Source organism: Marmota monax, unplaced genomic scaffold (assembly GCF_021218885.2).
Source record: "Marmota monax isolate L192 unplaced genomic scaffold, Marmota_monax_Labrador192_F-V1.1 WCK01_AAM20220418_F8-fsc00170, whole genome shotgun sequence".
Taxonomy (NCBI): Eukaryota; Metazoa; Chordata; class Mammalia; order Rodentia; family Sciuridae; genus Marmota; species Marmota monax.
Window position 1 is genome coordinate 3,659,144 of NW_026692395.1, and position 25,317 is coordinate 3,684,460.

Below are 25,317 nucleotides of genomic sequence, written 5' to 3' on the forward strand. Positions count from 1 at the left end.
AGGATCCCTTGATTTTTTTGTTTTTGGTTTTTGTGTTACTGGAGATTGAACCCAGGGGTGCTCTACCAGTGATCTACAGCCCCAACTCTGATCTCCCTAAACTGTTTTTTTTTTTTTAGAGAGAGAGAGAGAGAGAGAATTTTAATATTTATTTTTTAGTTTTCGGCGGACACAACATCTTTGTTTGTATGTGGTGCTGAGGATCAAACCCGGGCCACACGCATGCCAGGCGAGCGCGCTACTGCTTGAACCACATCCCCAGCCCTCTCCCTAAGTTGTTGAGGCTGGCCTTGAACTTGCCATCCTTCTGCCTCAGCCTTCTGAGTAGCTGGGTTTACAGTTGTGTACCACTGCACCCAGCTAGGAGGATCAAACGAGTCCGGGAGTTCAAGACCAGCCTGAGCAACAGAGCAAGACTCTAAGTGGCACATGCCTGTAATCCCAGTGGCATGGGAGGCTGAGGCAGGAGGGTCACGATTTCAAAGCCAGCCTCAACAACTTATCAAGGCAATTAGCAACTCAGTGAGACACTGTCTCTAAAACAAAATGAAAAAAAATATTTACAAAGGGCAGAGGATGTGTTTCCATGGTAAAGCACCCTTGGGTTCAATGTCTGGTACAAAAAAAAAAAGAAGAAAGAAAGAAAGAAAGATTCAAATCTAGGGATCCAAAGTCCCCTGCAGTGTGTACCTGAAAGGGCACATACTTACACATATCCACAGCATTGTGTTCAGGCTCAGGTCCAGGGGAAGCAAGGACGGTTTATGAAAAAGACCTAGAAACCTTGGCAAGCGGAGCTGGTTACGCATGTGCGCACACAGCTCTCTGCTATGTTTCTGCTGCTGGGAGTTGCATGTGTGCCCCTCTGTGTGTTGTAAGCCCATCCCTGAGAGTCAGGTGTGCCTGATTATTTTTTTGCTGTTTGCTTCTGGGAGTTGTAGGTCACGTATGCAATCATGAATGCATCGTCCACTGGTGTGTGCTATGCGTCTGCCTGAGTAGAGTGTCACACATGCGTCTGATTGTTTCTCTGGCATGATGCCTGGAGGATTCCTCTCACCCCACCCCCCATCCGCAGTCTCAACACCATGCCTGAGTCCCCCTCCCCCCCTCCAGTGACGCCAGTCATTTGAGAAATGAGGAAGGAGGGGTGCAGAGGGAGGGTAAAGCCTGAAGGTCAATTGGTCACCCTGAGTCTGCCAGCTTCCTGTGCCTGTCGGGAACTGGGAACCACCACCGCCCCAGCAGCCCCTCCGGGAATGCCATCTCTACCCTGTCAGCAGGAGGCAGGGGCCCTGCACAAGTGCCCATGTGCTGTGGTGCCTAAATGTGTGTGCGAATGCCCAGCAGTGTTGTCTGTAAACTTAGGAGAGTTGTGGATATCTCTGATTGTGCATACATCTGTGTTTCACATATGGCAAGGCATGTTGTGTGTGTGTGTGTGTGTCTTGATATACTTTTTGTGTGCCCCAGAGTGTGGCATGGGTCTATGTTATGGAGCTCTGGTTATGTGAAGACCTAGAAGTGTATGCACCTCCTGTTTGTTGTGTAGATCCTTCTATTGGTTGTGCATGTGACTAGGAGTGTTCCATGTGTGCCTGTAAGTGTTGAATATATGCCCAGTTCTGTTGCATGTGCCTGAAAAATTGTGTGAGCCTCTGTATTGTATGAGTGACCCAAAGGATCTGTGCATCTCTCTGTCAGTCAGGTTTGGGCAAGGGAGCTGATGTGTGTTTGAGTCCAGGAGTACTGGCTTCTGTCCATGTTTTGAGCCCCTGGATGGCAGAATGGCCTTGTGGGGAATGACTATGTGGGTCTCTGCAGCCCCGGAGTTAGGTGTGCTTTGGGCATACGTTGGTTGGTCTTCTCAACATGCTTGAGCATCTCTGGGTTTGGCTGGGTAGATCAAGTCTGAAGGTTTGTGTGTCCCGTAAGTTGTGTACGTGTGTGGATGAGGCTTACATACAATGCTTGGCTGAGAGGTCCGATTGCTACATGCTAACCACCACACCCCCATACACACATGCACACTCACCTCACTGTCATCCATCCACTATAAAAACAAACTTTCTCTTTTCTGGGAAAGTCCCCCACCCTCATCCCATGCCTTGCCCTGGGAAACCAGGGGCAGGAAGTGTGGGACTTAGTGGGTGGAGGGAGGGACAGGCAGGCAGGACTGGGTTTGAATCTGGGCTTGGAGATGCTGTGTGACTCCCAGCTGCTGCCCAACTGGGTCTAACCCACCTTTTCTGCAGAATGCTCATACTGTGGCTCATGCTGGATGGGGTTGCTGAACACCAACTCACTCTTGGTGGTTGGCACTCCTTCCCTGACCATGGCTCTTCTGCCTTTGTCCCCTCCAGCTTAGCAGCACAACGTACCCTGTGGTTGTGAAGATGGGGCATGCACACTCGGGAATGGGCAAGGTGAGTTTCCAGCTGGGGTGTGTGCTCGTGGTGTGCACGTATCTGCTGTGAATGCTCCTGGCACTGTGGTCTTGTAGGTATGTCTTCGTGAGCTCTGTGCACACCAGTAAGTTTGACAGTGTGTCCTGGGATGTCTTCATGTATTTAGATTTTTGCTTTCTCATATTCAACTATTTTGTTAGCCTATTTTTTTAATGTGTGTTCAGCCAATTTTGTACGTCCTGTTACCATGCTAGCATCTCCAGCACTGTATCTGCGTGGATATGCATGTCTCTGTGCTGAATATGCACCATGTCATTTTTTATGTTCCAGGGTCTTGGGGTCCAGTATGCTTGCCATCCAGCTGATTTTGTCTGTGTGTGTATAAGCAGACTTGTAATTTGTAAGTTTGAGTGTGTCCCGCTTCTATGTTTGTATATTGTGTATACAACCAGGTCTGTGTCTGGCTGCCCATATGTGCATACTGTATGGACACAAAGGATTTTTTTTACAGCTTTATTAAGAATTCACATGCCTTAGAACTTACCCATTTAAAATGGTCAATTTAGTGGGGGTTTTTTGCTCATAGAGTTGTATATACCCAACTCTGTGTTTGTGCCCATGGACAAAACAGGAGACCCACAATTATGCATGCTTGAGTGCCTTAGAGTGCCCACCTAATTTTTATGTACTGTGTGTCATGTGTACACACCACTCCAGGAGCACCCACTCCCCACTGCTGTCCTGATCCCCACCCCTATGCCCATAGGTCAAAGTGGACAACCAGCACGACTTTCAGGACATTGCAAGTGTTGTGGCGCTGACCAAGACATATGCCACTGCTGAGCCCTTCATTGATGCCAAATATGATGTGCGTGTCCAGAAGATTGGGCAGAACTACAAAGCTTACATGTGAGTGGAGAGATGGGCGCTCAGGAAGGGGTCCCCTGCTCTGTCCCATGCAGCCCAGAGACCCCCTGACTCTCTCTTCTCTTGTCCTCCAGGAGGACGTCAGTGTCAGGGAACTGGAAGACCAACACAGGCTCTGCGATGCTTGAGCAGATCGCCATGTCTGACAGGTGGGGCACCTGAACTCAGAGGAGGGGGGGTGGGGTGGGGGAGGGGGAGGGGTGGAGAGGGGAGGGGTGGGGGAGGGGACGGAGGGCAGGAGTGTGGCCACCTGAGCAAAGCGCTGATAGGCTGCCCTGCCCCTCTTCTTGGCAGGTACAAGCTGTGGGTGGATACATGCTCGGAGATCTTTGGGGGACTGGACATCTGCGCGGTGGAAGCACTGCATGGAAAGGACGGAAGGGATCACATCATTGAGGTGGGAGCACCCAGAGATCAGTGGGGCACAGAGTGAGGAACACATCCATAGCATCAACACACAGAACTGTGAAGCACTCCGCAGCTCCGAAAGTCCTCAGCAAATGACAATGTGTTTGGTAAACTGTAAAATACCTTGTGAACTGGGACATCCCTAGCAAATGTCAAAACACTTAAACTCTAAGCTGGGGTCGGGGTTTGTAGGTCAGTGGTGGAGTGCTTGTGGAGCATGCACAAGGTCATGGGCCATCCCCAGCACCATAAAACCAACCAAAAAAAACCCAAAACTAACCTGCTCTGTGAACTTGGACATCCTTGGTGAATGGTAAAACGTATTAAACTAGAAAGTGCTCAGTGAATCAAGACATCTTGATGAATGGCAAAGCACTTAGTTACCTTGAAATTGTTCTGTGAAACTGGGCCAATGCTGAAGCATGTTGTAAAAGACAAAGCACCTAGCAAACTATAAAGTGGGGACTGGCAAACATTTTCTGTAAAGAACCAGACAGTATATATTTTGGACTTTGTTGGCCACACGGTCTATTGCAATGACACAACTCTGCAAAAGCAGCCAAAGACAATATGTAAACACCTTAAGTGTGATGATGGGATACAATGTATGTATTTGTGTCCAAAATTTGTTTATGGACACTGAAATTTAAATTTCTTATTTTTTACATGTCATCAAATCTTTTCATTTTTTTCAACCATTAAAAGATATCAGGCCGGGTGAGGTGGCGCACACCTATAATCCTAGCGGCTCGGGAGGCTGAGGCAGGAGGATCGCGAGTTCAAAGCCAGCCTCAGCAACTTTGCAAGACCCTAATTAACTCAGCGAGATCCTGTCTCTAAATAAAATTTTAAAAGGGCTGGGGAGGGACTGGGGTTGTAGTTCAGTGGCTGAGTGCTTGCCTATCATGAGTGAGGCACTGGGTTCGATCCTCAGCACCACATAAATATAATAAAATAAGGTATTATGTTCATCTACAACTAAAAAAAAATTTTTAAATATAAAAAAGGGCTGGGGGGGTGTGGCTCAGTGGTTAAGTGCCCCTGGCTTCAATCCCTGGTACCATCCTTGGCTCACAGCCCATACAAAAACAGGCAGCACGCCAGGCCAGATTTGGCCCAAGGGCCCTGATTTGCAGACCCTGCTCTAATGTACCTAGGAAGCTGTCAGGTGCCTCATAACAGACAAGCCCTCCTCACAGGGAATAATCAAGGCCACTTAGAAACTGGAGCTCACTTCCTTGCAGTGCCTTGCTTTTGCCGAGCAAAAGTATTCTCACTGTCACCTCACATGCACTTTCTGCCTCGCCACTCACTGGATCCCTTTTCATCTCCCAGGTGGTGGGATCCTCCATGCCTCTTATAGGTGACCACCAGGATGAAGATAAGCAGCTCATCGTGGAACTCGTGGTCAACAAGATGGCTCAGGCCCTGCCCCGGCAGCGGCAGAGGGATGCCTCCCCTGGCAGGGGCTCCCACAGCCAGGTAAGGCCCTTGGCATTGAGCTACTGGCAGGGAGGCCAGCCCTTAGTCAAGATACCCCACTGAACCCATAATCAGTAGGCTAAGATGGCAGAGCATAATCAGTTTTGTTAAGATGGCAGAGGCTGGCAATTGTGTAGGAATTAAAACTTTATAACCAGAGGTTCAACTAGCATCACCTTAATGCACATGTGGCTACAACTGCCAGTTGTTTTAAAAAATGATAAATCACTGCTACCCTGACTTCCCTGAGTGCTTCTCTACCCTGAGTATGGGGTGGGAGCCTCAAAACCCCATATCTCCTCATCTGGCCACAAATGGGGCAACACCCAGCAAAGAGGGAACCCATGTCACCCTGACTTGGCCGGTACTCCATAGGTTGGTAACTATGTTTAACCTGTCTTCTCCATTCCTCTGCCGTAGACTCCATCCCCAGGGGCCCTGCCCTTGGGCCGCCAGACCTCCCAGCAGCCTGCAGGGCCTCCAGCTCAGCAGCGACCTCCGCCCCAGGGTAAGTGAGGGCAGGCTTTCTCAGCCCCTCTGGTCTCAAGTAGACCCCACCTTTCACTGCTCCCTCTCATATGTGCCTTCTCTCTCTGTCCCCTAGGTGGCCCTCCACAGCCTGGCCCAGGGCCCCAGCGCCAGGGACCCCCACTGCAACAGCGCCCTCCACCACAGGGCCAGCAGCACCTTTCAGGCCTTGGACCCCCAGCTGGCAGCCCTCTGCCTCAGCGCCTACCAAGTCCCACATCCGCACCCCAGCAGCCCGCATCCCAGGCCACACAGATGACCCAGGGTCAAGGCCGCCAATCCCGGCCAGTGGCAGGAGGCCCTGGGGCGCCTCCAGCAGCCCGCCCACCTGCCTCCCCATCTCCCCAGCGCCAGGCAGGCCCCCCACAGGCTACCCGCCAAACATCTGTCTCTGGTCCAGCTCCACCAAAGGCCTCAGGGGCCCCACCCGGTGGGCCGCAGCGCCAAGGCCCTCCCCAGAAACCCCCAGGCCCTGCTGGTCCTACACGCCAGGCCAGCCAGGCAGGTCCTGGACCCCGCACTGGGCCACCCACCACGCAGCAGCCCAGGCCCAGCGGCCCAGGTCCCGCTGGACGTCCTGCCAAACCACAGCTGGCCCAGAAACCCAGCCAGGACGTGCCGCCACCTGCCACCGCCGCTGCCGGGGGACCCCCTCACCCCCAGCTCAAGTAAGGGGACTCCTACAGCAGCCTTCGCCTTGCTGCTCACAAAGCGGGCTCTGGCCCCAGTAGGGCAGCCCTAGTTCCCATGCTCCTCAGACCGTGGACCTATTCTGTGGGAGCTGAAGCCAAACCCCTCCCCCAGGCTTTCACTCCTCCCCTCCATCCCAGATCCTTTTGTCTCCATTCCAGGGATTTGGTGCCAGAATCCCAGAGAAATTCTTTCAGTTCAGATTCCTCCCAACAGGCCCTGGGAAAGTCCCCATTCCAGGTCCTTGGCCCAACCCAGGCGCCTGGCAGACCCATTTTGAGCACTTCCCTGCCTAGCGAATCTCTTTCCAGCTCAACTCAGACTTCCCTGCCAAACTCCCTGCCTCTTCCCCCCAACCCATCCCTAAAACACCTCGTGGCTGACTCATAGTCCTTGTATCATTTCACTCAGCAGTAGAGCCTCAGGCTTTCCCCTAAAGTATGGGCTCGTTTCTGGTCCACCACAAATCCTTTTGGCCTACCTCAGTATCCTCCCAAATCATCACACCATTCTCTTTGCTTCTTCTGGTCCAATCCAAACCCTTCCCCCTAGCCTTAAAACCTCATCTCCCCTTTCATATCAAACTAGCCTAAAAATTCAAAGATATGATTCAGCCCATGACTCCTCTCACCAATCCCACACTTCCACACCTTGCATCTAAGTCTTCCCAGCTGGCCCCACATCCCAACTCCCTGGCCCTGGGCTCCGCCCACCCCACAAGTCCTCCCAGCCTCAAGAATCCATCAGGGTTCCGGCCCGAGGTGGTGGGGGGGGAAGGTCAGAGGCACAGCCCCAGGATCAGAGGGGCAGGGCTGGGGCCGGGCCTGGGGTAACATTGTGTTTCTCTCCCCTCCTCCCCTTCCTCTTCCCCCCTTCCTCCCACGCCTCCACCTTGTCTCTCTCTAGCAAATCCCAGTCTCTGACCAATGCCTTCAACCTTCCAGAGCCAGCCCCGCCCAGGCCCAGCCTTAGCCAGGACGAGGTGAAAGCTGAGACCATCCGCAGCCTGAGGAAGTCTTTCGCCAGCCTCTTCTCCGACTGACACCCCACCCTGAGAATCCCCAAATCCCTGGGCAAACCCTCTCTGGGCCCTGAATCCATTATTCACTTTTGGAATCTCTAAATTCCTTGAGAACTCCTCTCCTGGTTCTCCAACACCCCACTTATCATTCCTCAAGATGCCTAAGTTCCTTGTGACACCTGGTCCTAAATCCAGTTCTCACGTTTGGGATCCCTAAGTCCTATTAGAATCCTGCTCCTGGTCACCTCAAGATCTACTGTTTTAGAACCTCCAAATTCCTTAAGACCTCCACTCCCAGTAACCCAAAGAATATTTCCTTCCTGGAAGCTCCCAAATACCAGGCAACCTGTTTCTGGCCCTAACACCACTGAATGCCCTCCTTGAGTCCAGAAACTCCTGGAAAAACCTATTCCTGGTCCTAAATCTCTCCAGCACACCGTGTTCCTCATCAAAATTTTCCAATTCCGAGAAATCCCTACCTTTAAAAGCCTCTCCATGGATCTCCCATCTCTCTGGAGACCCACATCTTCAAATGCTACCCACCAGAGTTCCATAAAAATCTCCCTTCACCCTCTTCTCCTCAACATCATTCAACACACTGGGAGCTCCTCTCACTTCTAGGACCCCTCGGTTCCCCCAGGGACCCCCCCTCCCAAGTTTCCTGCCTCTGACAGCTGTCTTTAAATATGCAAACTCCACCCCTCCACCCAGAATCCTTTGCACAGGGAAGGCCAATGGTCTCCCACTTCCCCACCTTTGCCGTGATGTCTGTGTCTGTGACTGACGTGGCCTCCTCTTGTGCCGTGCTTGGCATATGTGGTCCTCGTTCATCGTGCCGCCTGTGGTGATGCGTGCAGTGACGCTGTTTGTGTGGTCTGCACCTCCCCCCAACCTCCACTCCTTGCCTGGATTTCCTCCCCTCAGCGGCTCTGAACCCCAGAGAAGAGTCGGGAAGCAAAATAAACAAGCAAAGGCCCAGCAGAATTCTGTGCTTCTTGGTGAAGAAAGAGGGGAGTCCTTGACTGGCAGGGGAGACACAGAAGACCCCCAAATCCATATGGGGTGCTGGGGAACCCCAAAATCCAGTGAAGGCACATTAGGCACAAATTCCAGAGAGGTTCTAAGTGGAATCCCTGCCACAAAGTCCAGCTAGTGGAGATGGAGGTGCACCCCAAATTTAGAAGTATTCCCCAAAGCCAAGAGTAAACCAAATTATGGAAGAGGCAGGGGTCTCAGTCTCTGGGGGGGGTCCCCCAATTCCAGAGGAACTGAAGAGCTCAAGGGGATCACCACCATCTCCCAGGGTGAGAGATGGGGGATCCTGAGGCAGTATCAAGACAGAGATGGAACACTGGCTGGTGGGCAGGACTCCATGGCGTGGCAGACTGAGGTGGGCTCCCCGGTGGCTGGGGGCAGGGCCTAAGGCACAAGGCGGGCTGCGCTGAGGAGGCAGGCAGGCAACTCATCAGCCTGGGTGCGGTGCAAGGAGGGTTCAGAGGCACTCCGCTCAATCTTGGGGAGTGACCGTTGCAGCAGCTCAATCGTGGCCAGGATCTGGGGGCAGGTGGGGATGAGGAGGAGTGTCTGGAGCTCCGTGGGCACCCCAACACCCCAGGCCCCAGCCTAATGGGGAAACACACACACACAGTGTATCTGAACTCTGACACAATTCACATTCACATCTGCCTCCATCCCCACTCTCTCTCTGCCTTGGAGTCCCCCTATCAAGGTATCCAGCCCTCCTACCCAGCTCACCTGGGGGAAGAGGGGCCGCTCCTCCCGCTGGAACTTGAGGCAGTCAGACAGCAGGCGCCGCATGGCCTTGGGGCAGTTACTGGAGATTTTGCTGAGGTCCGGAGACAGATAGCCACGGCCTACCATGAAGATGATCTGAGGGAGGGGCAGGAATGGGGTAGTTTTAGGGTTTGAGCTGTTAGATGCAGAGAATTTGGGGTCTTGAGTGATGTGGAAAGCTCATTTTTGGGGAATAGGGGGGCTCCAGGTATTAAGGCCCAGAAAATTATGAGTCTCTGAAGACTTGGGAGGTTTCTCTGCCTACAAAATAGAAAAATTTAAGTTTGGGGTTGTTGAGGATTGTAGGTATATAGGACTAAGTCCACAGTTGTCTAGGGGGCTTAGAACCTAGAAAGTACCGAGCCTTGGGGAAACATGCAGTTCTGAATCTGGGGAAACTTATATTTCCATGGAAGTCTGGGACCTAAATGTCTGAGTCCACATTTTCTGCAGGACTCTGAGTATTCCCCTTAAACCTTCTCCCAGACACTTGGCTGGTAAGGGGGCCTTAATGGGGTGCCCTTGGTTAGGAGTCAGAGGATTCTGGGTTCCTGAGGGCCTGGGAGGTTCTAGGCCCTGAACCCAAAGAACTATGAGATCCTGGGGCCTACAAAATTATGGGTACCAGGGCCCCAGAGCCTGACAGATATTCAAAGTCTGGGTGATTTTGAGTATTTGTGAATATTCTGGAAGCATGGGGGATTTTATTTCTCAGAGAAATGGAATTCTGGGTTTTGGGAACCTGTAGTATTTTGAGTATCCAGAGAAGACTGTAGATGCCTAGGAAATCTCTGGAAGGCTTCTGAGAATCTTGGGGTCTACAGCATTCTGGGTACAAGATTCAGAGGACTCTGGGCTTTAAGGCTTTTGTCCCAGAGGTTGTGGATGTAGGGGAAGGAGGGAAGTTGGCATAGGATTCCTTATGGGATTAACTCTTGGAGTTCTCATTCCAGAAAATTCTAGGTTTCTGGGTGAAGTGTACCATTCTTTGGGCAGAGCAAGGGATATGGGGTGTGAAGGACAGAGGGAAACCATGGGTAATGTGTAGGGCTTACCTGGTCACGGCTGCCAATGTGACTGTAAGGTAGTGAGCCTGTCATGAGCTCATAGAGCACAACCCCGTAGGCATAGACGTCCGACTGGAAACTGTAGGGGTTTGGGTCCTGCATACGGATCACCTCAGCCGCCTTTAATAGGCCAGATGGGGCAGGGAAAGCATGAGGGACAGCAGATGTGGCCCATAGTTCCACATCTGGCTGGCCACACTGGCACAACTTGGAGCTACCCCCACAAGGTGAAACATAACACCCACACTGTCACAGGCATCCCTGTCTCTGTTTGGCTCCATATGTCCCAATCTAGGAACACGTGTCTCCCTATGCCCCTCCCCATCCAGCCTGACCCAACTCACCATCCAAAGCACGGAGCCTGAGGGCTGCTCCAAGGGTTGGGCCCCACTCCATCTTGTCTTCACTGTGGCCAAGCCAAAGTCGCCTATCTTCACTGTGAGCCCCTCATGCAGGAAGATGTCCACTGGGGTCAAGGGCCACTACAGATTTCCAATAGTCAAGCCTATCAATCACCCTGACTGGAAGGTTATCATTAATGTCTGGTATTAGTGATTTTTCTGACCCTGACCAGAAGCCCCCAATATCATAAAATTATGCATAATTAATGCCCTCTACACTTGGTCCCACTGCGACTCTTAACCAAAAAGCCCCTTGAATGGCACCCAAACCCACCATATCTATAACCCTGGTCAGAAACTCCCTATAATATTCACAACTGCTACATCCCCAACCGGACCACAGTCCCCAAGAGTAGTACCAAAACCAGCCACACCTCTGACTCCTAACCAAGGGCACCCCATTAAGGCCCCCTTACCAGCCACAGTTCTGATATCCAACAAGGAGCCAGGCAACGTGTACTCTTCCCCATTCATCCTCAGAAATGCCCACACAAGAGCCATCCCCTTAAGCCTTCCGCCTGTGTAATGTCCCACCCCAATCCCAGCCCACAGACAGGCAGATACTATTAGACTTGAGGTCTCGGTGGATGATGTTCTTGGCATGGAGGTAGCTGTGGGGTAGAGGTAGACGGTGAGTTAGCTGGAGGCTACTTACCTCCTCCACCCTTCTCCCCACTGCCCCTCCTCAGTCCCCAAGGCAAAAGGCTCACTCCATGCCCTGGGCAGTCTGCCTGGCAACGTCAATTAGCTGGACCATGTCGAAGCGTGTGTCAGCCACATGCAGGTGGTGGTAGAGGCTGGAGCCCTCACACCACTGTGTGATGATGGCAAATCCTGGCCGGGTCATGAAGCCCATGAACAGCAAGATGTTGACATGCCGTGTCTTCCTGCAGGTAGAAAGGGGAGTTTTAGGGGTGGGGAAGACAAAGAACAACTGTCACTGTGACCATTTTACAAATGAAAAAGTGGAATAACAACCTTCCTCATTGACATGACATCATTATATTGACAAATGCAGGGCTAAAATATGGGTATCATGTAATGCTTATAGCCTTCCCCCTGTGTAATGTCCCACCCCAATCCCAGCCCACAGACAGGCAGATATTATTAGATTAATAGTATCTAATCATTGTAAGAGTGATTAATCACTGTGAGAGGCTTAGAGGTAGAGCTTGGAGTATAGATTCATGTCCTGAGTTCAAATCTAGGCTTCACCAGTTCCTCGCTGTGCAACCATGGGGAAGACATTTAACCTCTCTGGTCCTCACATTCCTTAACTGTAAAACTGAGATCATTACAGTGGCTAACTTATAGGGATATGGGGATAGATGAGTGAGTAAACAACCTGTAAGGTGCTTTAGAACAGGGCTGACCACATAGTAAGCACTCTGAAAACATCACTGTCCTTGTTGTCATTGTTCCTGTGTACCTGGGTCTATCTCACAGAAACTCTACCAGGCACAAATCATTTTACCCTAATTTATGAGAAAAGTTTCATTCCTTATCAAAGTATTAACTAAAAATGGCAAAACAAACACAAATAACTTTGATGATGCTCTGAAATTTTGATCATGACAGGGAGAAAAATAGAGCACAAAAAGATTCTTTTTGGTACTGGGGATTGAACCCAGGGGCACATAACCCCTGAGCCATGTCCCCACCCCTTTTTTACATTTTATTTAGAGACAGGGTCTCACTGAGTTGCTCAGGGCCTCACTAAGTTGCTGACACTGGCTTTGAACTCGAGATCCTCCTGCCTCAGCCTGCTGAGCTGCTGGGATTACAGGTATGCATCACTGTGCCCAGCTGAGGATTCTTTTTTTTAAACAGTACTGCATTTAATTAAATTAATTAATTTATTTTTTTGTGTGGTCCTGGGGTAGAACCCAGGGCCTTGTGCATGTGAGGCAAGCACTCTACCAACTGAACTACATCCCCAGTCCAGCTGACAATTCTTAATAATGGTAAGTCTATAAAATTACCACATGCTCCAATCACTGCCATTTCACAGAGAGGAAATAAGAATAAAAGTTTTCTTACTGTGCCAACCATTGTCAGCATAAATATTAATACAGAACAAGTAATTATGATAATATCAACTCTATAACATAATTGTGTTATAATTGTGTCCATTTGACAGAGGGGAAGAGCATACTGACATTCTGAGGAGCAGCAGAAACTATATAGTCCTGGGGGCTGGAGGTGTAGCTCATTGGCAGGGTGTATATCTGGCATTCCATCAACAGCACCACACACACACATACACACACACACACACACAAAATGTATACCATTCTGCTTATATAGAACACAGGCATATAGTACTATGCTATGTAATAACTGTAGCACAAAAAGAGAACACCTGAGTTTCTCAGCATAAATTCAATATGTTAATAGACATTAATCATAGCAATTATAATCTTAATGATTAAATTATGGTTATGATTATAATTAACAATATTGTTCTTTGCATCAAGGCATTACGATAATTAATAGCAAGCCTGTGGCTGGGTGCACACGCCTGTAATCCCAGCGGATCAGGAGGCTGAGGCAGGAAGATGGCAAGTTCAAAACCAGGCTCAGCAACTTAGCAAGACCCTGTCTCAAAAAATAAAAAGGGCTGGGGATGTGGCTCAGTGGTTAAGTGCCCCTGGGTTCAATCCAGGTACGAAAAAATAAAAAATAAAAACAAAACCAAGCCTGCAACACAATAAATATAACATGAATGGTTCTACACAACAGTGAGGAAGGAAAGCCATGAGCTTTCCTGGAGCTACTGTTACTTAACATTATGCTCTTCACCTCCATGCCCATGACCATGGCAATGAAAGCCTATCCCAGGCCCAGTTCAAGGTAGGCACATGAGAAGACTCAAATTTGGAAGCAGAGCCATTAATTAATATCCATGCTGATATCAGCATCATCAGAGGTCATCTAAAGGTATATATTTTTTTCTAATTATGGAGGCCATCTAAACATGGCCATTTACCAAAGGGAAAAGGGACATCCTTCAGAGAGAAATGACTTCTGACTATGGTTCCAATATGACATAAATGTAGATGACATCCAAGAAGTACCCCAAGCATGGCTTTTTCCCAGAGACGAACCAAGGCCATACCTGCCATGCCCCTCCCCACCACCCCATCCACACAAACATGAGAACCTCACCTGAGCACCTGCATCTCGTTCTTGAAGGCCTGGGCCTGCTCAGCAGTGGGTTGGGCTACCTTGAGCACCTTCACGGCCACATCACCATGCCACCTCCCGCGAAACACGGTTCCAAAGGAGCCCGTCCCAATTCTCTTCAGCAGCTGCACCTCACTGGGTGGCACCTCCCAGTAATAGCCTGAGTCCCGGTACCCGAGGTTCTTCTGTGGGCCAGATGGGCATCATCTGAGGGGCCTGCCCACACCCTTCAGCCCATGTCACTCAGCCTGCAGTGCCCCCTTCCCAAGATTCCCCCTTGAGTGTACCACTTTCTTCTTTTCATCAGCCAAGGACTTCCGCTCCCGCTGCTCTGAAGGTGACTTGGAATGTGGGGACTTCCTCCCCGAGGACACACTGGATGGGTTGGGGCTCCCCCGCGGGCCTCCATCACCACCACCTCTACTACCAGCAGCTGCAGTTGTGGAGAGGATGTGAGTGGAGGCAAGTGGGGCAGCAGGGCAGAGAAGGCACAGAGTGTAAGCATGGAGTGGGGTGGGTGGGCTCTCACCATTGGTGCCGAAACTCTGGCCAGTGAGCTGAAAGATGGGGGACAGAAATCAAGGTGAGCATGTGGAGGCCAATAGAAATGGCTCTCAACCCCTGCACCATGCTCCTCCAGTGCCCCCCCTTGCTACCCACCTGCATGAGGCTGGAGTCCATGGGAGCTGTGGTGCTGACCATGTGGACGTTGGGAGTGGATGTGGAGCGGATGCGCTGCAGGGGGGCGTTGGCTGAGGCAGGGAAGGGGAAGTGCTCCCGGTCATGGTGCTGAGTGCAGGGGCTGACAGGAAAAAGGCTGTGAAGTTGCTATGGAATGAAGCAGAAAACCCAGGGAGCCCACCCCTGCCACCCCAAACATGCCTTTGGCTCATTCAGAGCAAATGCCAACTGGTTATACTGGCATTTGTTTGTTCAAGAAACACCCAGTGAGTGCCTGCCACGTACCAGATAACCATTCTAGGTGTAAGTGATAAAACTGTGAACAAAACAAATAAATGCCCTTGTGGAGCCAATATTCCAGCAGAGGAAGAGAGGAATCAAGATAAAGAAATATATAATGAGCTCACAGGTGATAGGAGCAAGAATGGGAAAAAGAGAACAAAATAAGAGGACAGAAAGTGTCCCGGGGGTGTCAGGGGAGGCTTCTCAAAGAAGGTGACACTGAAGGCCTAAACGAGGGACAGTGAGGGACAAAGATGTAGGGAAAAAGGTAAGATATGAATTTCATAATTATATATCATAATGACATATAATATTCAAACATGTATTGTATAATATACCTTGTATTACAACGGTAATGTTGTAAAACATATCATCATGTAACATGTCATATACCATATGTGGATTATACAAATTATAATGTTATGAAAAGATTTTCTAATGTTTCTTTCACTATTCTGAAATTCAGAGGTGATTAATCCACATATATCCCAAATTAAACTTACCCTTTTATGTATTATAAAAAATATATGGTGTTTTATATATAGAAAAATATTCCATAATACAACACATAATAAAAATAAACCATATTAAGTATGAACATTATAAAATACACATCTATATATTATATACATCTATATATGTATCATTTTAATACTTAATATAAAAAAACCAAAGGAAAGTAATTTATGATAAGTAATATGTATTTCAAAATGGAAAGGTTTGCACAAGGTTATGCTGGAAGAATGAGTGTAGTAGTTAGCTGCTTATATGTTCATAATTAATAATAATAAATTATTATTTATTCTATAACAGGTAATTCTCTAAACACTCTACACATTTTACCTCACTGAATCCTCACTAGAGCCTTGTGTGGTAAAAAGTATCATTCCCTTTTAACAGATGGGAAAACTGACACCTAGAGAGATTAGATAAATTGCCCAAGATCCCATAGCTCCATACCTTTACTCTTGTAGATGCTCAATAAATGTTTGTCAAGTAAATAAATGAATAAAAGCATGGTCTGTGATCTGCAGGGACCCCCCAGATTTTTTTCTCCCCCAGTGCCCCTAAGGTATTCCTACCTGGGACCCTGGGGGGTTAGCAGCTCATTTGGGGGGCAGTTTGAGGGAGCCTCATGCTGCCTGGAGCCTCCAGACAAATCTTGGACACTGTGGTAGATCCTTGAGGGCATTCAGGGTGTAAAACAAGAAAACACGGATAAGCTGTCTACAAGGGCCTTATGGCTGGTCTCTGCCCTCCCCATTCCCCCAACCACCCCAGGCCAGGCTCACGGTCGGCGGTTGGTACTCATGTCAACACAGACTGTGGGAACCTTGGAGGAACAATGCTGGTGGAACTTGTAGCCACAGGTTTGGCAGCGGAAGCCATGGAACAGAAACTTAAGGCAGAAGTCACAGAACGCCAGGCTGAAGAATGTCTTCCGTACCTGTTTCCACACAGCAGGGAAATTGAGGCCCGGTCAAGGGCCCTTCCCACCCCCATGGCCTGCCGCTTCTGTCCACGCTTCACTCACAAAATTGTGCATGGTTAGCGGCACATCCTCGAGGACCTCCACAATGAGTTCCTCACCATCCAGGGGGGCGATGGCTGTGTCCCAGGCAGTGACTGTCTTTCGCCTGCAGGGGACATGGAGAGCAATGAGTAGGAAGGTGGGTAGGGATCATGGGAGGCAGGGAAGCCCCCAAAGTCCCTCCAAGCCCCAGATCCATGGACTAATATCTGGCATGTTTAATTCTCATTAAATTAGTCACTATCCTTGTCCCCATTTTACAGATAGGGACATAGGATTAGAGGGAGAAAGTGACTTGCCAGGGGCCACCAGGAGATTGTGTGAAGGGTCTATTGTCTTAATTACAAGGTAAGAGGCAAATGAGACTATCTAAGAAGTGCCAAGCCAGCCTGGGAAAGGGGCTGATAAGGAGTTAAAAATATAAAATGCAATGTATGAACAGGATAAAAAATTAAGGAACCCCAGAACAGGGGAATCTATGGAAAGTCAATAAAGCCCAACTCAGCAGCAAATGGAGAAGCTGAGGAAGGAGAAAGCTCATGAGTTCATGAAATTGTGAAAAAGCAAAAAGATGAACTCTGCAAGGAGGTGACTGCAGGGTGAGGACTTGGGGCCAAGAAGATGAGTTGCAGACTTTCCAGGTCAATGAACTAATGAAGTAATGACATAAAAGATGGATAAGCTTATAGGTTAAGTGAACTAATGCAAAGCTTCACAACAGAGTGAAGAAGGAAAGGGATGACTCTGGGGAGAACAAGTAGGTGGCATGGGAGTCACTTTTTTGTGGTACTGAGTATCACACTTTGGGTCTTGCACACGCTAGGCAAGTAACTCTGTCACTAAGGTACCATCCCAGCCCTTTTTAATTTTTATTATAAGATAGGGTCTTGCTAAGTTGCCCAGGTTGGCCTCAAACTTGTGATCCTTCTGCCTTGGCCTCCTGAGTTGCTGAGGTTACATGTGTGTGCCACTATGCTCACCCACACTTACTTATTATTACTGCCACACTTACCCTTTGATGAGTCTGTAGACCACGCAGCAATCCTGATTGAGGCCTCGCACCTTGAGGGCCTTGTCTAGCGAGTCGTAGACACTCATGCCATCCCGGACAGTCACCTGTATGTGTGTATGCAGAGGCAGAGGCCCTCAGTGCCCAACAGAAACAGCCCCAGCTGATAATCCCATTCCTCTGCAATGGCCACTCCCAAGCCCTTGTCACCCTGCCAATCTGAAAACTTATAACTGGGTCCATCCACAACCCCTAAGAGTTTCACCTCTGTGACTCACCACTGTGCGTTGCTTGTTGGGCAGGTACACTTTGACAGTGCCCACTGCCCGGGACGGCTCAGCCCCGTTGGCAGGGGGGCCCCGTGGCGGCTCCATGGAGCCTAAGACTTTGTCAAGATGGTCTGAGGTGAGGCTGGGCAGGTGCCATGAGGCTCCTAGGAGAGAGTAAACAGAGGAGAATTTCAGAGGTCAAACAATGATTCTAAAAGCAAAGTATCAGGGAATAAAATAAAATTCCATCTCTAGCCCAGTACCGTGGTCCATGCCTACAATCCCAGTGAATCAGGAGGCTGAGACACGAAAACTGCAAGTTTAAGGTCAGACTCAGCAATTTAGCAAGACCATGTCTCAAAATTAAAAATTAATAAAGGACCAGGGATATGTCTCAGTGGCAGAGTGTCCTGGGTTTCAATCCCTAGCACTGCAAATAAATACATAAAAATTTCATCTCTAGCCTGGCATAGTGGTGTATGCCTGCAATTTCCATGAGTCAGAAGGCTGAGGCAGGGGTATCTCGAGTTTGATGCTAGCCTCAACAATTTAGTGAGACCCTGTCTTAAAATACAAAGCAAAAGAACTAGGGAGGCAATTCAGTGGTAAAGTGCCGCTAGGTTTAATTCCCAGTACCATAAAAAAATATTCCATCTCCAGATTCCCACTGTCCTCTGCAGCCTAATTTCCATATAACAGCCTAAGGATCCTGTTAACATCTGAAGTCTACTCAGTCCCTCCTCTGCTTAGACTCTCCTGCTGTTTGTCTCATTCTTGGGTGACAAGATCTCCAAACTCACTGCAGCAGAGAGGCAGCAGGGACACAATGAGAAGCAGCACACACTGTCCTGGAAGATACAGGAGTATACAAGACTTTGTGCCAGGGACTAATGGGGAAGTCAGCATGCACTGCACTGGGGGTGTCAGTTACATAATGGGCATGAACAGGCTGTCCTGGTCTTTTAATGGAGAAGGGGGTGACCACTGTGGTGAAGGAGCAGTCACAGGGGGAGGAAAGGAAATGGGAGGATTATCAGATATTGCCCTTAATTTGGGAAAATAAAGGTATTATGGGTGTCCCTAAGCCCTGGGGTATAAAGTTGATGGCAGGATCACAAACATTGTGATAGGTGCTTAATGGAGGTCACCAGACAGTATGCTGGACAGATGTAATAGGAGTCACTAGGGACTGTAATGGGGAGAAGGGTGGATAATGGGAGTCACCACACATTGGGCCAAACGGGATTGGTAATGGTGGCTCACCAGACATTTGGTATAGGGAAAATAATGGTGTAGATTTGAGAAAATGGAGGTAAGGTCGGGGTGGGGAGTCTCCAAAATTCCCCCTGACAACAAATGAGGGGTCACAAACAGATTACTGGCGTAAATTCTGTGGTGGATCACGGAAGGAGTTTGGGAAGGTGAAAGAGGGGTAATGGAATACTCAGGTATATCCCTAGGGGTATAAACATTGATCCAGAATAAGGAAGCCAAGGAGCGAGGGGGCATCTCCACCAAGTCTCTGGAGTCAGTAAGAAAATTATCAGTCACTCTAAGGAGTTCAAGACTGAATCTGGAAACCACACACTCACGATCCAGACCCCATTCTGGCCTGGTCCCGCCTCCCGAAGATTTTCGGGCTCTGCGCAGGCGCGCGGGCACTCGCTGCAGGCGAAACCATCCCACAGCCTTGCCCGCCTATTCCTGTCTACCCACCCCGCCCCCGCTGTTGATGATGGTCTCGCCCCGGGTCAAACCACTCCTCCAGTTCCGGGCGGGGGGCGCCTGAGTACAGGCGCAGCCATCCTGGAGCTGAGCTTTTGGTCCGGGCTCCGTGCCTGTGCCTGGCGGCCGCTCCAGAAACGAAATCTACCGGGCCCGCCCTCACCTGTCACGCCGCTACTGCCGCCACCGCCTCCATCTTGGGCCTGTCTTCTTGTTTCCTCTCACATTCCGCCTCCACCTCCCCTCAAACTTTTGCCATTGGCTCAGAGGGACTCAGCCCTCCATTTTTATTGGATTGTGACCACGCCCGTCAAGGCAGGACCAGCGGAATGTTGGTCGTGTTCCGGATTAGGAGGGGCGGCCTGTAACGTCAGTGTCTGGGGCAAACTCGCACGCTCTGACTCGCGCAGGCGCAGTTGGGCGAGAACTGCGTGCGAAGGGTTTTCACCCTCGATTGTGCCCTGGAATAACGAAGGTTTCCCCCCCCCCCACACACACACACACCCCGGCCATTTGAGGCTGTCCTTAGCGGTTAGGAGTCTAAGCGTTGAAATCCTTAAATGCAATTTGGGGGTAGTACCCTGAGCATCTTTTTAGGATTTTCCTGTGTCTCAGTTTTACTGTCTTTGAAATGGGTTGAAATCAGACCAAAATGATGTGCAATGTTTAGCAGCTCTAGGAAACTAGTCATAGCCTTTGATAACAGTGGTTCCTCTGGAGTGACTGGGGGCTGGGGGTCTGGCCCTTGGAGAGGTGACCAGAACAGTAGTTCTGGGATGCTTCCTTTAGTAAAGGGATTGATGAGGATTTTGAAAGATAGGTGAAGAGGGAAACGTGGATCTGGAATGGAGCACTGTAGCAGTCAATGTGTGGTGGTGTTGTAGGATAAATAAAAAAATTGAAAGTTAACTATTTCCTGGTATCAAGAAAGACCAGGCTCGGGTTGTGGCTCAGTGGTAGAGCACTTGCCTAGTATGTATGAGGCACTGGGTTTGATCCTTAGCACAGTATGTAAATAAATAAAATAAAGGTCCATCAACAACTGAAAGAAACATTTTAAAAAGACCCCTCCCTGCCCATCTTTTCTTCGATCATTTACTTCAGAAAAAAATTATAAATTTTTCTCTGACCGTTTGAGACGTATGTAAATCATTTTAAAAGCTAAGTAGGTGTCTTGCCAGTTTTACAGTTGCAGAGTGTTTTCCTTAAGGGCCTTGTAGCCATTTCTTTGAAAGGTTTAGAATGAAAATAATATCCCTATCTCCCTCTCTCTGGGAATTGTGTTCTGTATTCCTGCCTCCAAGTTGTTGTCATAGAGATATAAATCTTAGTTTTCCTTTGGATAAAGACAATTGTGTTTTCGTAAGAGCCTTGGAGGCATCTACTTGAAATGTAAACAATGAAAGTAACATCCCTATCTCCCTGCCTCTGAGGGAATTTCAGCCTCCATGCCTAGCTCCAAGTTGTTATCCAAATGTCATAGAGATAAGAGTCTTAGTTTTCCTTTGGATAAAGGAAATTAATTAACAGGTTGCAATCCCAGTTGAATTTGGGATGAACTCTGTGTCCCAAACGGTGTTGTCAAGTTTCTTACTTGAGGACAAGTTATTAGTTATTTTGAAAACATGTATATCTGCCTGGCTACATAAAAGCATGACATTTCTTTCTGTCTTTGAAATGTCTTAGCAGGCCTGGCATAGTGGCACATGCCTGTGATCCCAGTGACTCAGGAGGCCAAGACAGGAGAATTGTGAGTTCAAAGCCAGCCTCAGCAATTTAGCGAGGTCCTAAGCAACTCAGTGAGAATCTCTCTCTAAATATAATACAAAAATAGGACTGGGGATGTAGCTCAGTGGTCAAGTGCCTCTGACTTCTATCCCCAGCAGTCCCCCCCCCCAAAAAAAAAGAAATGTCTTATCAGATTTCTTGTGATACAAATCACAGCCTAGTTTAATGCTTATACATTAATGAAATTTTTCATTTTTTTTTCTGTCTTTGTGGAGAGTCTTTACTGGATTGGCAGGAGATTTCGTTTTTAATTATTTCCCCAATGATTTGAATGGCCTTTTGTCTTTGAAGTGATAACATTCTCTTGTTTAAAGATTTAGCATCCCTTTTTGATTCCTTAAGAACATTGGAGCCATCTCTTTGAAATGCAAACAATATAAACAATATCCCTATCTCCTTGTCTCCTTAGGAGTTTCATCCATGTGCCTGGCTCCAGATGAGAAAGAAGAGAGAAAGGTCACTAGGTAAGGAGGCCTCAACTTGCTTCACTGAGTACTTTTTCTATTAAAAGAAATAGAAACCAGGTGCGGTGGCACACATCTGTAATCCCAGTGGCTCAGGAGACTTAAAGGCAAGGAGGATTTTGAGTTCCAAGCCAGCCTCACAACTTAGTGAGGCCCTAAATAACTCAGTGAGACTCTGTCTCTAAATAAACTATAAAAGGGCTGGGGATGTGGCTCAGTGGGTAAGTTCCCCTGGTTTCAATCCCAAGCCAAAAAAAAAAAAAGAAGAAGAAACAAACAGAAGTTTAGAAGTTCTACTTACCAGGCCTTCGTATAATTTCTATTTCCCACCTCCCCCTTTTTGTTCAGATCTTCACCATTTAATGTCTAAAATTAAAAAGAATGACAATACCATGGATTGAAGAGAATGTGGAGCAACTGAAGCATTTCGTATATCAGGAGTGTAAAATGGTACAACCTCTTAGGAAACAGTTTGTCACCTTTGTATAAAGTTCAATATAAACCCACCATGTAACCCAGCAATATGGCTTCTAGGTATTTAATTCAGAGAATTGAAAACATATGTCCAGTGGTATGCTGATGTTAGCAGGAAAGAAAAGGAGCTCTTTCTTGTAGCATTTTTTAGTTGTGGCATTTAGATTCCCACCGTGGCTATTTCAAGCTACCAATATGACATCACTAAACCAGAGTCGAAAAGAGGTGCACAAAGTAGGTTCTGATGTGCTAGCCACAGGATGCTGCTGCAAAATGTTTGCACCAAAGCTTCTACATAAATGTTCAGTTAGCTTTCTTCATATTAGAAAAAAACCTGGAAACAGCCTAGGTATCTAACAAAAGAACTGACAGAGATAAAGGAATACTGCTCAGCAATGAAAGGGAACGAATGATGGAACAGTGTAGATGAATCTCTTAGACCTAATGTGGAGGGAAAGAAGCCAGACACAAAAGAGAAATTCTGCTGTATGAAATTCTACACCAGACAAAACGAATCTAAAGAGAAGGGAATCAGATTACTTTCTGTCTTGGGGGGAGAATATGAAGAACATTGGTGTGGTCTGGATGTGGTTTTTCGCCACCCAAAATCATGGTGTGCTGGGGTCCAGGGAGTCCTGAAGGATGAGTGGCGTTGGCGAAAAGATGAGACAGGAGTCGTTCCGTTGGAGCACTCTCCAGAGAGAGAGCTCTAATGCAGCTTTCTCTGGGTCATCTTTTATTACAATTCTTCTCATTATTATAGATTCAGAATATGTCATTGATTATATAATTTAAAACTTTGCCAAGACATGACATTTCCTTAACCATGACTGGGGGTACAAAAAAATGTAACATTAATTTATATTTTTCCAGGATATGACCTTTAGTTATTTAATTATTAAAAGTACAGAATCATTAATAAAATATGTCACTAATTTACATTTTTCAGATTTTCCCAAGATTTACTATTTTCCCCAAGATATGTTATTTTCTTATTAACTAATGCCAAACTACGTAACCAGACTCTAAGTCTCCTAACCAATCATTAACCTTTAAGTTTAAAGTATACTTGTACCTTATTTCTAATCTAAAATTCCCATCTAAAAAAGTCCCCTTAAATCTTATACTTAAAACATCCTAAAGTTTATAAATCATTCTTAAAACATATCAGAAACCCATACAACTAAAAACTTAAGAATTTCTAAACTTAAGAATCTAAATAAAATAATATTTCTAACATTATTCTAAAACTGTCTATAAAGCTATTTTAATTAATTCCTAAATTTATTCTCATAAAACTGGTTGAGCTGCTTTCTCAAAGAGTTTCTTTGTTTCTCAGTCAAGGTGCACTAGTTCTCATATCTTTATAATCTTTCTCAATAGAAAGTAAGTTCTAAACATGAATCCACTTTCCACCAATATTAACTATGCTCATCATATATCCCTATGTAAAGTAAAAAAGGGGTTTATAAAAAGAGAAGAATATATCTTTATATGTTTTAACTTTCCTAAGTGTATAATATAACTTTCCTTAATCAAAAATGAGACTGCATGTGATGAACTTTGTAAAATAAGCATAATGATTAGGTTTTCTAAGAGGCCGGAAATATGGGCTTGGGTTCTAGTTGATATAATCAATGTGGTGCCTAAAATTTTCATGACCTTTCAGAGGATGATTGTTGTCCATTATCAGATTTGTCCTCAATGTACTGAGATAGAAGAACAGCCTTCTACTTTGTCCTTGATATGCTGAGGGGTAGTAGAATAGCCTCCAAGGCATGAACTACCTGTTATGTTCTAGCCATCTGAAATTTAATTTGTTTGGCATTTAACATGCTCATACCTCCTGTCAGGATCATAAGCATGAAAATGAAAAGTCCCAATTACATAAAAAAAGGTCTCATGGTTTCGGTTTCCCACCAACCAAGCGTGGCTTTGCCAGCATTCATCCTCACTGTGACCCTGTCAAGACAGTGGGAGAGCGGCTTTGCCAGCACTTTTTCTCACTGTGACCCTGTCAAGACAGTGAGTGGGGGATCGCCTTCACCAATGGTGAAATTTGGTTTTCCATGTAGGGGTGTTGGGACGTGGAGCCTGTAAGAGGGATGAATGTCTTTCTTGATCTTGAGAATCAGTTGTTATAAAGCATCTGGCCCCCTTTTCACCTCCCTTCTTCTCCACCCACCTTCCTCCCCTCTGCTGTGGACCATGAGGCCCTCACCAGAAGCCAAGCAGATGCCAGCACAGTGCTCTTGAACTTCCTGACCTTCAGAACCATGAGCCAAAATAAACTTCTTTATAAATTACCCAGCCCTAGGTGTACTATTTTAGTAACAGAGAACAGACTAAGACATGAAGGAATTTTTGGAGTTGAGTGGAATGTTCTGTATGTATTTATCAAAACTCATTGAACTCTATGCTGAAAATGGGTATACATTTTTACTGTTTATAAAATAAACCTCAATAAAAATGCATGGCAAAAAGTGGCTTCAAACATAATTCTAAACATTTTGATTTCTGGCAAATTCTTTTTTTTTTTTTTTTAAATATTTATTTTTTTAGTTTTTCGGCGGACACAACATCTTTGTTTGTATGTGGTGCTGAGGATCGAACCCGGGCCGCACGCATGCCAGGCGAGCGCGCTACCGCTTGAGCCACATCCCCAGCCCTGGCAAATTCTTATAGGTTAGAAACTTTCATAAAAATATTTTTTCTGAAATTGAATGCCCAGACCCATGAATCCCCATGTCCCAGTGCAGGGCGACCTCAGTACCATTCAAGGTTAGGAAACAACTGCTGTTGGAGTTCAGTGAGGGGCTCCAAGTGTGCGGGGGGGGGGTATATTTCTAACTTTAAATCACTTAAATATGACTGAATTTGTTTTAAAATTTTAATTTCTAGGCAGTATTTGAAGATAGACTTCTGACTCTTGCCCAATATTTACAAAAAGATGAGTAAAATCCTCTCCAAAGCTCATTGCCCATGTGCTGTAGAGGGGGCTAAAGGGAGGGAAGGTAGAGATAGGATGGAAGGGTTGAGGGGCACAGCTGACTCAAGGGCAGTCCTTTATCTTATAGATTCACTCCAACCCCCTCACAATGGCAAGACATCAGCCAAGGACCCTGCAAGTACCTGTCAAGACATGAAGGCCTTTTAAGGTGACATGGGTTTTATCATCAGCA

General features: G+C 47.4%; 2 protein-coding genes across 4 annotated transcripts in view; one reads left to right on the plus strand and one right to left on the minus strand.

Annotated features, from left to right (window-relative positions):
- The window catches only part of Syn1 (synapsin I), a 52,621-nt gene extending 44,179 nt beyond the window's left edge, over positions 1 to 8,442 (plus strand). The window contains exons 6-13 of one of the 2 annotated variants that reach the window (XM_046442566.2): positions 2,364 to 2,426; positions 3,175 to 3,317; positions 3,410 to 3,484; positions 3,630 to 3,732; positions 5,079 to 5,225; positions 5,646 to 5,733; positions 5,830 to 6,421; positions 7,350 to 8,442. In XM_046442566.2, coding sequence (XP_046298522.1) covers positions 2,364 to 2,426; positions 3,175 to 3,317; positions 3,410 to 3,484; positions 3,630 to 3,732; positions 5,079 to 5,225; positions 5,646 to 5,733; positions 5,830 to 6,421; positions 7,350 to 7,485 — 1,347 coding nt within the window. In that variant the 3' untranslated portion in view covers positions 7,486 to 8,442. The remainder of the gene's footprint in view (positions 1 to 2,363; positions 2,427 to 3,174; positions 3,318 to 3,409; positions 3,485 to 3,629; positions 3,733 to 5,078; positions 5,226 to 5,645; positions 5,734 to 5,829; positions 6,422 to 7,349) is intronic. The other variant, XM_046442567.2, reaches the window with a different exon arrangement.
- Positions 8,440 to 19,698, minus strand: Araf (A-Raf proto-oncogene, serine/threonine kinase). 2 transcript variants are annotated; one of them, XM_046442570.1, is made up of 16 exons: positions 19,573 to 19,698; positions 17,694 to 17,848; positions 17,419 to 17,522; positions 16,410 to 16,512; positions 16,168 to 16,322; positions 15,958 to 16,056; positions 14,573 to 14,714; positions 14,442 to 14,469; positions 14,200 to 14,345; positions 13,895 to 14,097; positions 11,437 to 11,613; positions 11,291 to 11,337; positions 10,670 to 10,788; positions 10,314 to 10,445; positions 9,220 to 9,354; positions 8,440 to 9,018 (listed from the first exon to the last, which is right to left on the minus strand). In XM_046442570.1, the coding sequence occupies exons 2-16, from the start codon at positions 17,787 to 17,789 to the stop codon at positions 8,884 to 8,886; spliced, it is 1,821 nt and encodes a 606-aa protein (XP_046298526.1). In that variant the 5' UTR covers positions 17,790 to 17,848; positions 19,573 to 19,698; the 3' UTR covers positions 8,440 to 8,883. The 2 variants fall into 2 exon arrangements, with proteins under 2 accessions (XP_046298526.1, XP_046298525.1); XM_046442569.1 differs by having other exon boundaries at positions 8,440 to 9,087.
- Positions 19,699 to 25,317: the final 5,619 nt, after the last annotated feature.